At 52.5% G+C, this 12453-nt stretch overlaps 1 protein-coding gene across 1 annotated transcript in view; it reads right to left on the bottom strand.

Annotated features, from left to right (window-relative positions):
- CRHR1 (corticotropin releasing hormone receptor 1) overlaps window positions 1-12453 on the bottom strand; it is a 48938-nt gene that overhangs the window by 13208 nt on the left and 23277 nt on the right. The window contains exon 3 of the mRNA XM_006199264.4: window positions 4354-4473. Coding sequence (XP_006199326.1) covers window positions 4354-4473 — 120 coding nt within the window. The remainder of the gene's footprint in view (window positions 1-4353; window positions 4474-12453) is intronic.

Below are 12453 nucleotides of genomic sequence, written 5' to 3'. Positions count from 1 at the left end.
GTGGTGACAGCTCCTGTGGCACAATGCAATGACAGGTGGGACTGTCTGTGGGGAGGTGTCCCGTGGAGAGTCCTCATGTGGCAGTGTTTCACGGGGGGCAGGGCTCACAGGGCAGGTGTTAGAGAAGGTCCCCATGATGGCAGGCCTTATGTTGGAGGGTCATGTGGTGGGAACATCCCTGGCAGAGGGACAGAAAATGACAGGTGGAAGGAGATGGGAGATATGCTGGGGGGTGTCATGGGAGTGGGTCTCATGCAGAAAGTACTTTGTTATTGTGATCTGCTCAGCTGGCTCCCAGCCTGACCCTGGCACTTGGGGAAAAAAATAGGAGAGTGGCCTGGGGAAGGGTGGGGGTCCAAGCAGCCAACAGCCTGGAAGCCAAAATGTGTCACCTTCTAAGGAGATTGGGAGTTGCCTGTGGTCTGACCTGAGGCCTGGCTGCAGGGCTCAGGGATGTTTGGAGCTGCACAAAGGGCCTCTCTCACCTTCCTTCCTGCACACCCCCTGGGGCCACCAGGGCCCTGAAACCCAGGAGGGAAGGGTCAAGGGAGATTCAAATCTTGAGTCTTTTCTCCTGTGCTGGTGGAGGTCACCATGCCCCACACTGTACCCCTCTCTGGCATTAGTGGCTCTAACTATGTTTCCTTGACTTCCTTCTGGACCTGACTCCAGGCAGCATGGGCTGGAGGGAAATGAGCCTTGAACCATTTCCACTGGGGGCTCCTCCCCTTCTGCAGGCCTTTCCATGGCTCACACTCACCCTCAAGTTGCAGCTCCACCCAAGCAGGGCTGAAGGAGGGTTGGGGAAGCTGCTTGAGTCCCAGTCCCTGAGCCTGGAGCCTAGCATGGGCGGCAGAGTACCACACAGGAGACAGTGCGGGGGAGCTCAGTGCTGCTGTGCTGCGGGAGTGACCTCAGCCAGCTGGCCTCTTGGGACCCTCTCCTCATTTGTAAGAAGAAGGGCTGGGCCAGCTGATCCCCAGGGGGCTGTCCAGCCTGGGACTGACGTCTCTGCTAGCAGCACCAGGACAAGAGGGAGAAGATGGGGGGGGGCAGATTTGCTGCTGCATCCCTGGGAGAGGGGGCCGCGGCCTGGCCTCCAGGGCTGCAAGGCCGAGGCCTGATCTGTAACCCCGCTCCTCCGCTCTTCTGCTGGGAGGCTGCTTGTGCTGCGGTGCACCAGTGGGGAAATGAGGCTAAATAGATTTTTAAAGCTCTGCTTAGCTTCCCTGCCAGTGGACCTGAGTCTCGGCAGAGCTGAGCCTTTGGGTGGAGTTGAAGATGCTGCGGATTCCCTCCGAATTGCTAAATGAGGGATAAGCTACCAGAGGGCTGAGGGCTCAGCGGCTGGGGTTTTCAGGGAGGTCTGGGGGTAGGCAAAGAAGCAGGGGAATCCAGTGTGTCTCCCATGGATGGGAGTGTCTGGGGCCGGAGGCTGCTCCAAAATGTCTGCAAAGAAAGGGACTTAGGGTCAGAGATCTGGCTGGAAAGGGCAGAAGGGCAGGGGTGGGGGGGTGTTGCCATAACAGTAGTGTTAAGAGCTCTCCACCCAGACAGCCTTCACTAGCCGTATGACCTTGAACAAGTCCCACAGCCTTTCAGCGTCTTCATCTGCAAGATAGGAATGACCTTAATAATGGCACCTACCTCAGTGGTTGAGGGGCATTTTTAGTTGACACATACAGGGTGCTTGCAGCTGTACCTGGCATGTGGTGTGAGCTGTTATTTTTATTATTATTTATTGTCTTGGAACTATATTTATATAACCTTACATAAGATTCAGAACATGTCCCCTTTTGGTATCATAATGTGTACCGTTTGGGATTCCTGGAGGCCTCCCTTGGTTCAAGCCCCCCTTTCACAAGGGGGGAGCCTGGAGTCCCTCCCAGGCCCGCTCATCTAGAGGGAGCAGGGAGGCTTGGTGGGAGGGGAGGAGGTGATCCTGCAAGAAGACAGGCGGACGAGTAGCAAGTGGAGTCGTTGCCAGGGAGGATGCGACCTCCTTGTCTTTAATTGCTGAGCTGAGCAGTCCTCCTGGAGAATCATGGGAAAATGGATATTTTTGGAAATGCTTCCCATCTCTTTGAAGATCAGATGCAGCAGGAGGGAGGGCATTAAGGAGAAAGCCTAGAAGTCCTGGCAGCTCCTCCTTAGTAAATGAATTAATTAGCGTCTAATGATCAGATACAACTCTGGGTTCCCGGTCGCTACTGATTACACGGGCGTTCCTCATCACTCTGGCCCTGGCGGCACCTGGGAAGGGGAGACTTCCTGCCCTGCCCCCATGTCAAGGGACCATCACCTCCTCCAGCTCCTCTCCTGGGATCACAGAGGGATGAACAAGGGAGCCGAGAGAGCACCTCACCCAAACCTCCCACTCACCTGCAGGTGGAGAAACTGAGGCCTGAGGAGGACCAGTGCCAGGAGTTCCTTAACCAGCTACAGGTGGAGTTGGGAGTAGAACCCAGGACTCCTGGCTTCCACTTAAGGCGGGGCTGACAAATCGAATAGCACATGCCCAGGCACTAAAGGTTTATTTGGGACATGTCAAGTCACCCCTGGGATGAGAGTGGAGGGACCTTGTTAAACGCCAAGGCTGTCTACAAAAGTAGTCAGGACTGTAGCCACAGAGAGCCTGGCCCGCCCCAGTAGGGAGCATGGACTTGACCATGGAGGCAATCAGGAGACTTAAAAGGGTTGACTCCAAGCGAGGGTGAGACAGGGTCAGATGAGAAACTAGAGATGGGGTACCTTGGACAGGGGCAGTGGCATTGGGGATGGAGGACAGGTAGGGTCAGATAAGAGGATCACTTTGGAGGTGGAACAGACAGGACCTGGTGCTGTCGTATGGTGGGGGTAGGGAGCTCCTCCTGGAAGCAGCCCCTCATCCCTTACCATGTACTGGCCCTCATGCTGCCTCCCTCCTGGGAGCTCCAGGTCAGGGCACACAGCTCTGTGAGTGAAAGAGCAGGAGGGCTCTGGTTCCCCAGTTCCAGTGCTGCCTCCAAGCTTTGTGACATTAGGCAGTTTTTAACTTCTCTGCCTCCATTTCCTAATGGTAAAATGGGCCCTACTAAGTTGGATGCTGGCAGGATGTGCATCCCAACCTTTCCTTTAGGTCCTCCTGCCCTTCATCCTACTTCCCCACACCTTTCCCAGTCTCAATTCTTGTTCTGGGGTCCAGGGTGTGGTTGCAGACACATAAGCTGCATGCCTGGCTGTTCCAGCCTCCTGCCCAGTCCCAACACCTCCCAGAGCCCTGTCACTTGCTCTTTGGCTGTGGTCCGCAACCCTAATCTCCTTAATCCAGCTGGTCAAAAAGAGAGGGGCAGGAGAAGGAACTTGGGAGTTTTGAGCTGGACAAAGTCTTAAGAAGCTATGTCATCCAATTCTCTCCATCCTCAGATGAGGGCCCAGAGGAACCTAAGAGGGGGAAAACCGTGCTGAAGGCCACACAATCACTGGCTATCTGTGGTCACCCTCTGTTCCCTCTTGGGGCTCTGAGCTCAGCACACCAGACTGCAAGGGCCCACCGAAGGGTTCCCTCTTGGGGCCCCGAGCTCAGGCACACCAGATCAGGGACACCACCCTCCTTTCAGATAGGTTAGGGCTGCTGGCCTGCAGCTGTTGCTTTCTTGATAAGCAGGGGCTGTGAGTCATTGACAGGGGAGAGCAAATTAATTCTGAGGCTGACAGGTGGTATAGCAAGGAGCTGCAAAGCCTGGTGGTGCAGGCTCAGGGTCTAGAGGAGTGAGGTGTTTGTACGGATCAAGTATCTGTACAAACACTGCCGGGGTCAGTCTGCCCCCACCCCCACCTCACCTGTGGGCCTGCCTGCCAGGCCAAACCCCTGCCTATGGATCTAAAACTCTGAGTCCCCCACCTTGTGGCTGGTGGGTAGGCCTGGTAACCTCTCTAAGCTATTGGGGCTATTCTGATGATTCCTGCCCTATCTCATGGCTCACACTGACTAACCCAGTTTGTCAACTGCAGAAGAAAGTGTCAGACAGAACTGGATGCAAATTCCAGCTTCACCTCCTATCAGCTGGTGACCTTGGGCAAGTTCCTTAACCTCTCTGAGCCTCAGAGGCCTTAGTTATACAAAACAGTTATGTGTAGTGTCTTCCAGGGTATTGTGAGAGTCAGCAGTAAAGAGCAGGATGCCCAGCAGAGCATGGAGCTGGCCTTTGGTCAATGGTGGCTGTACCTACAAGAGGTACTGTTATTGTTGTTGTCTTTGTCATTATTATCTCCCCCACCTCCAACAAGTCCCAAGCCCTCCCCATCCTGCTGTTCCATTATTATTCCTCCCCACCTCCCAGCAGTTGGTCTGCCCTCCACGGGCTCCCTTACTTGTGGTGTTGTAGCGGACACCGTAGAAATAGGCGGGGCAAGGTCGAACCACGAGCTGCCCTGCGGGGCTCTGGGGCCAGCAGGTGCCAATAAGGTCCACGGATGCGTTGCACTGCAGTCCTGGGGGCAGAGATGGCTGATAAGGCAGAGCAATATCCCCACTCCAGTGTCCCACCCACCTCCCCACTGGCTGACATTCACAGACCAACTGGGCACAGCACAGGAGCAATGACTCCAGTGCAGAGATGAGCTCATACAGAGGAGACACCAGAGGAAGGAACCTGAACTTGATGCTATGGCACTAGGGAGCCAATGCGGGTTCCAGAGCAGAGGAAGAAGAGACAACTGGAGGTAATATTAAAGCTGAGGTCCTGGCTGGCATTTAGAGGAAGGCTAGACATGTGTTGGGTCCTCTCATTTGTAGCCTGAGGACACTTCTCTTGGCCCTTCATTTGGTGCAGACTGGAGCTGTCAGAATTCACAGCCTGGAACAGCTCAGAAGAGACCCAGCCAAGCCTTGATCCAGTCCCCTCACGTGTCTCTAGAACCAAACCACATCTGCTCTGGACCTGTGGGGAGGAGCCAGCTAAAAGAAGTTGGTCCACCTTCTAGCTTGCCTGATAACCACATTTACTGAACATTTGTGCTCTGGTGGATGCTGGGTCCTAGAAAAAAATTGACTGAGAAGGGGACCATGGGGAAAAAAGGGAAGGAGACACCCTTTGGGGGAGTAGAAAGGACATTGAATTAATAATCTAGAAACTTGGCTTCAGACTGGCTCTGCACTTAATTTGCTGTGTGACCATAGGCAAGTTGCTTGCCCTCTCTGGGTCTTAGTGTCTTTATAGATAATAAAATGAAGTAGTTGGATTTGATCAGAAATTCTTAATCTCAGTCCACGGGAAACTTTAAGGGTTCATAGAGACTCTGAAGTTAAATGAAAAATTTATATACGCATTTTAATTGTGAAGGGGACAAGGGCCTTCATTAGATTCTCAGAAGGGTCTGTGACTGAAAAAAGGTTGTAAACAACTGGACTAGAAAGAGGATGTCAAAATCCCCTCCCAAATGTTTGCCCTTAATTTAAGAGCTTTTTGGGGTGGAGCATGTGTGTGTGCGTGTGTGCGTGTGTGTGTGTGTGTGTGTGTTGGGGCAGAGTTGAAGCCACAGTAACAATTCTGGAGGGCAGAGGTACTTTTGGTCTCCAGTGCGTGGAGGCTGCACTGAGGACACTCCTGGTGCCCCTCCTGATGCTACCCCTTCTTGCTCTGCCTTTCCATGTCCTTCTCCTGCTCAAGGCTGGCACACTAGTCCTGTGGAGACCCAGTGTGCCCATCATGATGGGAGGGGGTTAATAACCTAAGACTGGCACTGGAAGGTACAGACAAGTCAGAAAGAGCCATGAACCAACGAGGGGGTGGCATCTTCAGCACAGGGCATCAGCACCGGCCAAGCCCTGGCTGGGGCCCGCCTGCCATCTCCTCCCCAGATTAGCCTGTGCCCAGTCTCTCAGGAAACAGCACTGGGTTAGATTGGCATCCTCTCCCTGCTGGATGCAGGGCAGTGCTGAGCAACACTTGTACCAAATGCTGGTTTTTCTTTCTAATCAAAGCTATTCATAGGGCATGCATGCAAATCAGGGCTCAAGGGGCAGAGGCCTTGAGGCCAAGTGGTTTAATTAAAAGAGAAAGAAATCTGGACTGGGGCTTAATGGACACAAGGAGAAGGTGGGCCAGGCAGCTGGGGTGGACCAAACCCTGATGCTGTGCCATAGTGGAGACTCCATGAATGGCACCACAGGGCGGTGGCGGTGGGGGCGGGGAGGGGGATGGTAGGGGGGTTGAGGAAAGCAGGTTGAGATTTTAATCTGCCATGGGTCACGCCAATAGTGCTGAGCCTGGAGGAGGGGAGAAGCTGGGAGCATGTGGCTTTGGGGAGGGAGGGGTAATATAATGGCCCATGCTCTGCTTTTTTAAAGCCCTTCTTCATGTATCTTGTTTGAATCTCACCCACCCTGCAACGTCATTATTCCTTTTTCACAGATGAGAAAACTGAGGCCCAGAGAAATTAAGTAACTTGCCCAAGGTCATGAGTCAATGAGTGAAAGGACCAAGACTCATAGCCAGGTGTTTTGGACTCTAAATTGAGTGCTATTTCTATTACACTGTATTGTGTGCCAATAAAGGAAGGGGAACAGTCAAGGAGACAGTGGGAAAGGAGCGGTATTTACTGAGGACTGACTGTGTGCCAGGCAGGTATATATAAAGCCATATATCATCTGACTTAAACTTCCTCCATAGGTTGTTCATTCATTCATTCATTCACTCACTCACTCATGGTGTCTTTTGAGCTGGGCACTGGTAGCATTAAATGGAATGTCATGTGTGGCAGCACCCAGAACTTGCCTAGCCTCATTAGTGTAGCATCTGCCCTCCCACCCCTCCCTCTCTCTCTTCCCTGGACAGTTACCCAGAGCCCCTTCTGAAAAGAACAGGTAGCAGGGCAGGACTGGGCACCAGCCGTAGCCAAGATCACACCAGTACCAAGGCAGGGGCTCAGCTACTGAGCTGATGGCCCTCCTGGTCTGGAGGACCAGATACCAGCCAGTGTCCAGCAACCTGACCTCGCCCACAGCTGGTTTGGGAAATGCCTGTGGGAGTGGTCAGGAAGGATGCTACTTGCCACTAATCTGTGGTACAGATTCAGCTTCCGTAGCACCTGCTATGGGTCTCATGCCATCTGCTAACATGGGAGGGAATTCTCCCCATTTTACAGATAAGAAAACTGAGGCCTGAGCAAATTGCTTATCCTTAGTCAACCAGACAATAAGAGGCAGAAGTGGGTTTTGAACAGTGGCTTCCATGCCTGCCCAGGGCTCTTCCCACAGTACCACAGCTGTCCCCAGGCTGGGCAACTGGCACTCACAGCATTCGGCTGCACTGGTCTCAGCGCTCCGGCTTCCCCCGCGTGGCGGTGCCTCCCCACCCCCTCCATCCTGTTCCCCGAACCTCAAGAAGGCTGTGTAGAGGTGGCGTGGGGAAACATTGCAGTAGACATGACCTTTATTAACAGTCCAGAAAATCCTGGAGGGCATGAAAGCCTGTGTGCGAGACGGGAAGAAAGGGAGACACAGGCTGCAAGAACGGAGAAACCAAATACAAGGAGTCTGGAGACGACGTTGCCTCTCCCTCTGGAATAAAGGGGCGACACTGGCCTGAAGCAGGGGCTGGGTGGGGGTGGTCCGAGGGAGGGGAGGAGCCAGCTAGGGGCGTGGCCACAGGCACAGGGCCAATCTGGAGCGGCGACCGGGCTCAGTCTTAGAAATTCCGGCTAGAAAGTTCAAAGCTGGTTGCCTGCGTGGTTTTAGGGGGGAAATGGAGAGAGGAGAGGTAGGGAAGGAAAAGGAAGGGTAGAGGAAGAGGGGCGGGGACCCAGAGGTTGAGCGAAGGGAGGAGGCTGCAGGACAGGACCTCAGGCGCTGAGTTCCGGGGAGGTGGGCGCTGCCCACTGGACCTGCTGGCCTGTCTGCCCACTAGGCTATGCGCTTCCCCCAACGTGCCCCACCACTGTGGCCAGCAGAGGATCTCAGCTCACAGCGCTGCGGACACCCCGCCCCTGGGGTTCCGGCAGAGGCTGGGCCTCAGAAAGGTATGCAGGATTTGGGGGGGGTGGGTGGAACCAACCTTTGTTGAACAGTACTCTGTACCAAGCAACATGGAAGACACTTGACGAAATTCAATTCACTCAATCACTCTTTGAGGAAAAGAAAAGTGGGGACGGGATAAGTGGGGAAAGAGAGAGAGGAAATAGGAGACACTGAGAATAAAACAGGGAGAAGCAGACAGAAAGCCAGGAGAACAAGATACAGAGAAAAATTTCAGAGGTGCTGGGGTTGGGGATGGAGTGAATCTCCTAGCTGGGAAGGGGAGAAGGAAGGAAGGCAAGTGCCTGTGGCATGGGGGCTATAAGAACCTTGAGGTCAGAGCTGTTGGACTGTGATTCTTGGGCCAATGTCCCCTTTAGGTCCCACTGGTCAAATGTCTAATCTTTCCTGCTCTCCTGGGAGTATTTTCCTGCTTGGATATCGTATGGTTCTGGAGTGAGGTGCAGTTTGGACCAGAGTAAGCCAGTCTTGCAAATAGCCAGGCCGACTTACCAACCAGCAGCACAAAGCCTGAGTTACTAATAGGAGCCAACTCCTCCTTACGCCAGTGGGTCCAATGGAGCCCCTTATAATCAGTGAAGTTATAGATGGGGAGGAATAATGACTTTGCTATTTATTCAGAAAGTTTTTACTGACCACCTAAGATACCTTCTAGGAGCTGAGAATACAGTGCCTGTTCTGGGAGCTGGGATACAGTAATGAGTAAAATAAATGCCCTGCCGTCAGTCCAAGGGCGGGGGGAGCGTGAGGGTGGGGTTGTTTGTGCAGTAAACAGACAGACCTATCTGTTTAGCAGTGAGAGATGCTATGGAGTAAAAACAAGGAGGTTAAGGAGACAACGACTGACATGAGTGCTATTTTAATTTGGTGCTCTTTTAAGTAGAGACCCATTGGAAGTGAGAGAGGGAGCTGTGTGCGTACCTGGGGGAAGAGTGCTCTAGGCAGAGGGAACAGCAAGTACAAAGGCCCCAAGGCGGGTATGTGTTCAGTGTGTCTGAGGTGTTAACAGTCCTGTCACTTGGTGGCTCACTCCTTCATTCATGGGGCAACTATCCCTTTAGTTTTTTCTGGGGGCAGGAGGTGGAGCCAAGTGGACAAAAGTAATGCATAAAACTGGTCCTGCAGCTTCCTCCTTCCCCACATGAGCACAGAACAGTTGCATAGGGGCCCACACTCCAATTGTTCATGGGAACACTGTGGTCAGACTGTCCCAGATCCCTGCAAATGGAGGGAAGGGGAGAGAGGAATGGTATGAAGGACTCCCACCTGCCTCTGAAAAACTCCTGCTGAGTCAGAGTCCTGAGGGGTCTGCTTTAATGAAAAGATAAGGACCCTTTGAAGGTGGCCTATTTAAAGCTTGTGCATAATTGGGCACTGGTGTCTTCCCCCAAATAGATTATAGAGTTCTCTTCCCATCAGGCTCAGGGTCCAAATGTACTCAGCAGAACTTTCCATGTAGGTAACTTCAAAGGGAAACTGGAATCTGGTTCCTGTCCCCAGTTATGTCGGTCTCCCATCAGGGGCTTCTGCATGAACCAGGGTAGGTGGGTACTTGGCAACAGCCCTTCTGCTGGGAAGCCCATCCTCCCATATGGTTTAAGCCCAAGAGACGGACTCAGCCAAGGCTCCCCAGAGGGGCAGCCAGGTGGCCCAGGGGCAGCCTCTGAAACACACATGCTTGCCCATTCCAGCAAGGTGCTGCTGGAATGAATGGGCATGGGTCACCTGGCATGGAGAGGGTGGCAGAGGCCAGGTAGAGAGTCCTGCTTTTTGCTCAGCCACCTTGTCATTGGGCTGTTGCCTCCTTAGCTGGGCAGAATAGAAAGATGCCTTTGCAGGGTGTGTAATTCATCAGGACATGTGGGTGGAAGCCTCCTGTCCTCTAGGTCTGTGGGCACATAGTAGGTCCTGAGAAAAACTGAAAGTTGTGTGCAAACCCAATATGGTTATGGGAAACTGGAGGGGGGCACTGCACCCCAAGATAATTGGCCATATTGGGCTCTGAGCACCATGGCTCTCTGGGCAGCCACATACATGGTGGTGGGAAAGTCTGGAATCAGGCCTATTTGGTTCAAATCTTGGGGCTACTGCTTAGTAACTGTGTGTACTTGAGTGAGTTACTTAACCTCTCTGAGCCATAGGTTCTTCTCTGTAAGATGATGATAAAAATACTTCCTGACAATATTTTCGTGATGACTGAATGAGATTAAAGCACTTAGAATGGTGTCTCACAAATAGTAGGCACTAAGTAAATATTAGCTATCATTAATTATTATTATCACTCATGACCTTAAGACAGGGGAAGGGACCTCATGACCCTGGATCTTTGTCAACAGTGTGATTCCATTTATCTCTGATGTCATTGGTCAATAATTCTGTTACTTTCTGACATTGTCATATTCATGCCATGATTTCATGAGTTGCCAAGTCTGTGATCTGCCACATGATGGGGCCTCGGCCCTGGGGACCCATCCTCTCCCTGCTCCTGGCATGTGAGAGGCCCCCCAAAGGCCCCAGCTCAGTGCCAGCTACCCCAGCCAGACGCCCATCCATCTGTCTCAGTCCCGCTACCCCACCCTCACCATCTGTCTCTACCAGTGCCCTTCAGTCTGGGTAGGTCTGAGTGTCAGAAGACAAATAGCCCATTATCAGAGGCTGTGGGGAGGGTGATGGATTGCGTGCCCTGAAGCCAGCCAGGCTGGGCTGGGCTGGGCTTGGGGTAGGGGCACAGTACAAGTCATCAGGGAATGAATGGCATTCATCACAGCCTGTTACCTCCAAGGACAGGTGACACCTTCATGGGCTCAGGGATGTCACTGCTCCAGAGCACAACAAGCAAGTTAATGGAGACTGACCTGGCCCCAGTGCCTGGGGTCGGAAATTGGTAGGTGGACTGCAGGCAGGGCCCTTCATTTCAGGCTGGGCCTCTGAGCAGGTCTCCTCCCTCCTAGTCTTTCTCCACTAGAACTCTAGACTCCTGCTCAAAAACATTTCCATTCCTCACGGCCCAGCTTAGCCAACTTTGCAGCCAGATGCTTGGGGCTTCTAGTACCTCCCCAGGTTTACTGCTTTTCCCTCCTCACCCCTCCCCTGTTCTTCCACCAAACCCACCTGCTAGTCCTTAGTCAACTCTAGCTTTGGCTCAGGGCATTGGCTCTTCTCTACTAGTCCCTTCTCAGAGTTTCTCAGAAACTCATCTTGAAATCTCCTCCTTCAGGAAGCCTTCCTGGATTCACAGCATCCCTCATCTAACCTCCCTACCACCTCCATTGTAGTGAACAGTTCATGGCATGTGCCTTCCCTTCATTCCAGCTATACAGTAAGCACTCTTAAAAGCCTGCTGATATTACCAACAATAATAAATAATACTTAGTAGTGGTATAGCACTCTACAGTTTGTGAAATACTGCCATTAAATGTGATGCATTTAATCATAACAGATCCTTGAGGCAGGTGTCACTCTCCCCTGTCCTCATTTTACAGTTGGGCAAAGTAAAGTCTCAAGGATCAAGAGCATGCTCATCTCTGCGGCTACCAGGCGGGGCCCCTAGGACAAACAGGACAAAACCGAGCACTACTGTGAGCACGAGGACCCAGTTGGTGCTCCAAGTCCAGTGCTCATTCCTCCCCAACCCCGAGGCCCTCCCTGGCGAGGGAACAGCAGGCCAGGGGGCAGCTGCTCTGAGCCATGGAAGCTTTCTCTCCCCACAGGCCCAGGTTCAGATTCTAATGCTTCCTGCTTCCCTGCTAGCATGTGGCGGCTGTTTCTCTGCCAGCGTGTGCCTTGTGTTTATGGACTGGACTCCTGGACCAGACTGTGAGCCCCTCTTTGTTCTCCCAGGGAACATGGGGCCTGGCACACAGTACGTGCTCAATTAATGAGCTGGACTGAATCAAAGAGAGTTTGGCAGAGGAAAATAAATCACCAAAGGATGAACCTCCCAAAGACCCTCAGGGCACCTCTCTACCTTTGCTGGGCAGCAGCATCCCCAGGACCCTGGTTAAAAGGGCCAGGGTGAGGGTTCAGGGACCACACACCAAGTCACAAAAGGCATGGCCTCAGACGCCCCAAAACCTGATTCTCCCGTACCTCAGTTTCCTTATGTACAATTATTGGGTCTTAAACTCTTGTGAGGATGAAATAGGACTATTATACAAAAGCACTTTGTAAATGGTGAGGTTATACAAGTATTAGTAATATCTTCAGTTAAGCAGTAATTTTTATTGAGGAGGTCAGAGCACAGTGGTAAAGAACAAATCTGGATGCCAGGCTTCCTGGGCTCAAATCTTGGCTCCGACACTTATTAGTTCTTCTCTGTGCCTCAGTTTCCTTATGTGTAAGAGGAAGATGACAGTACCTAGTTCAGGAGGTCACTGTGAAAACTGGGGTACTAGACAGACGGTCCTGACTTACAATGGTTTGGCTTGATGATTTTT

The sequence above is a fragment of the Vicugna pacos genome, chromosome 16 (genome assembly GCF_048564905.1).
Source record: "Vicugna pacos chromosome 16, VicPac4, whole genome shotgun sequence".
Lineage (NCBI taxonomy): Eukaryota > Metazoa > Chordata > Mammalia > Artiodactyla > Camelidae > Vicugna > Vicugna pacos.
Note: the sequence above shows the minus strand (reverse complement) of the source record. Positions and strands in the feature narration are given on the sequence as shown.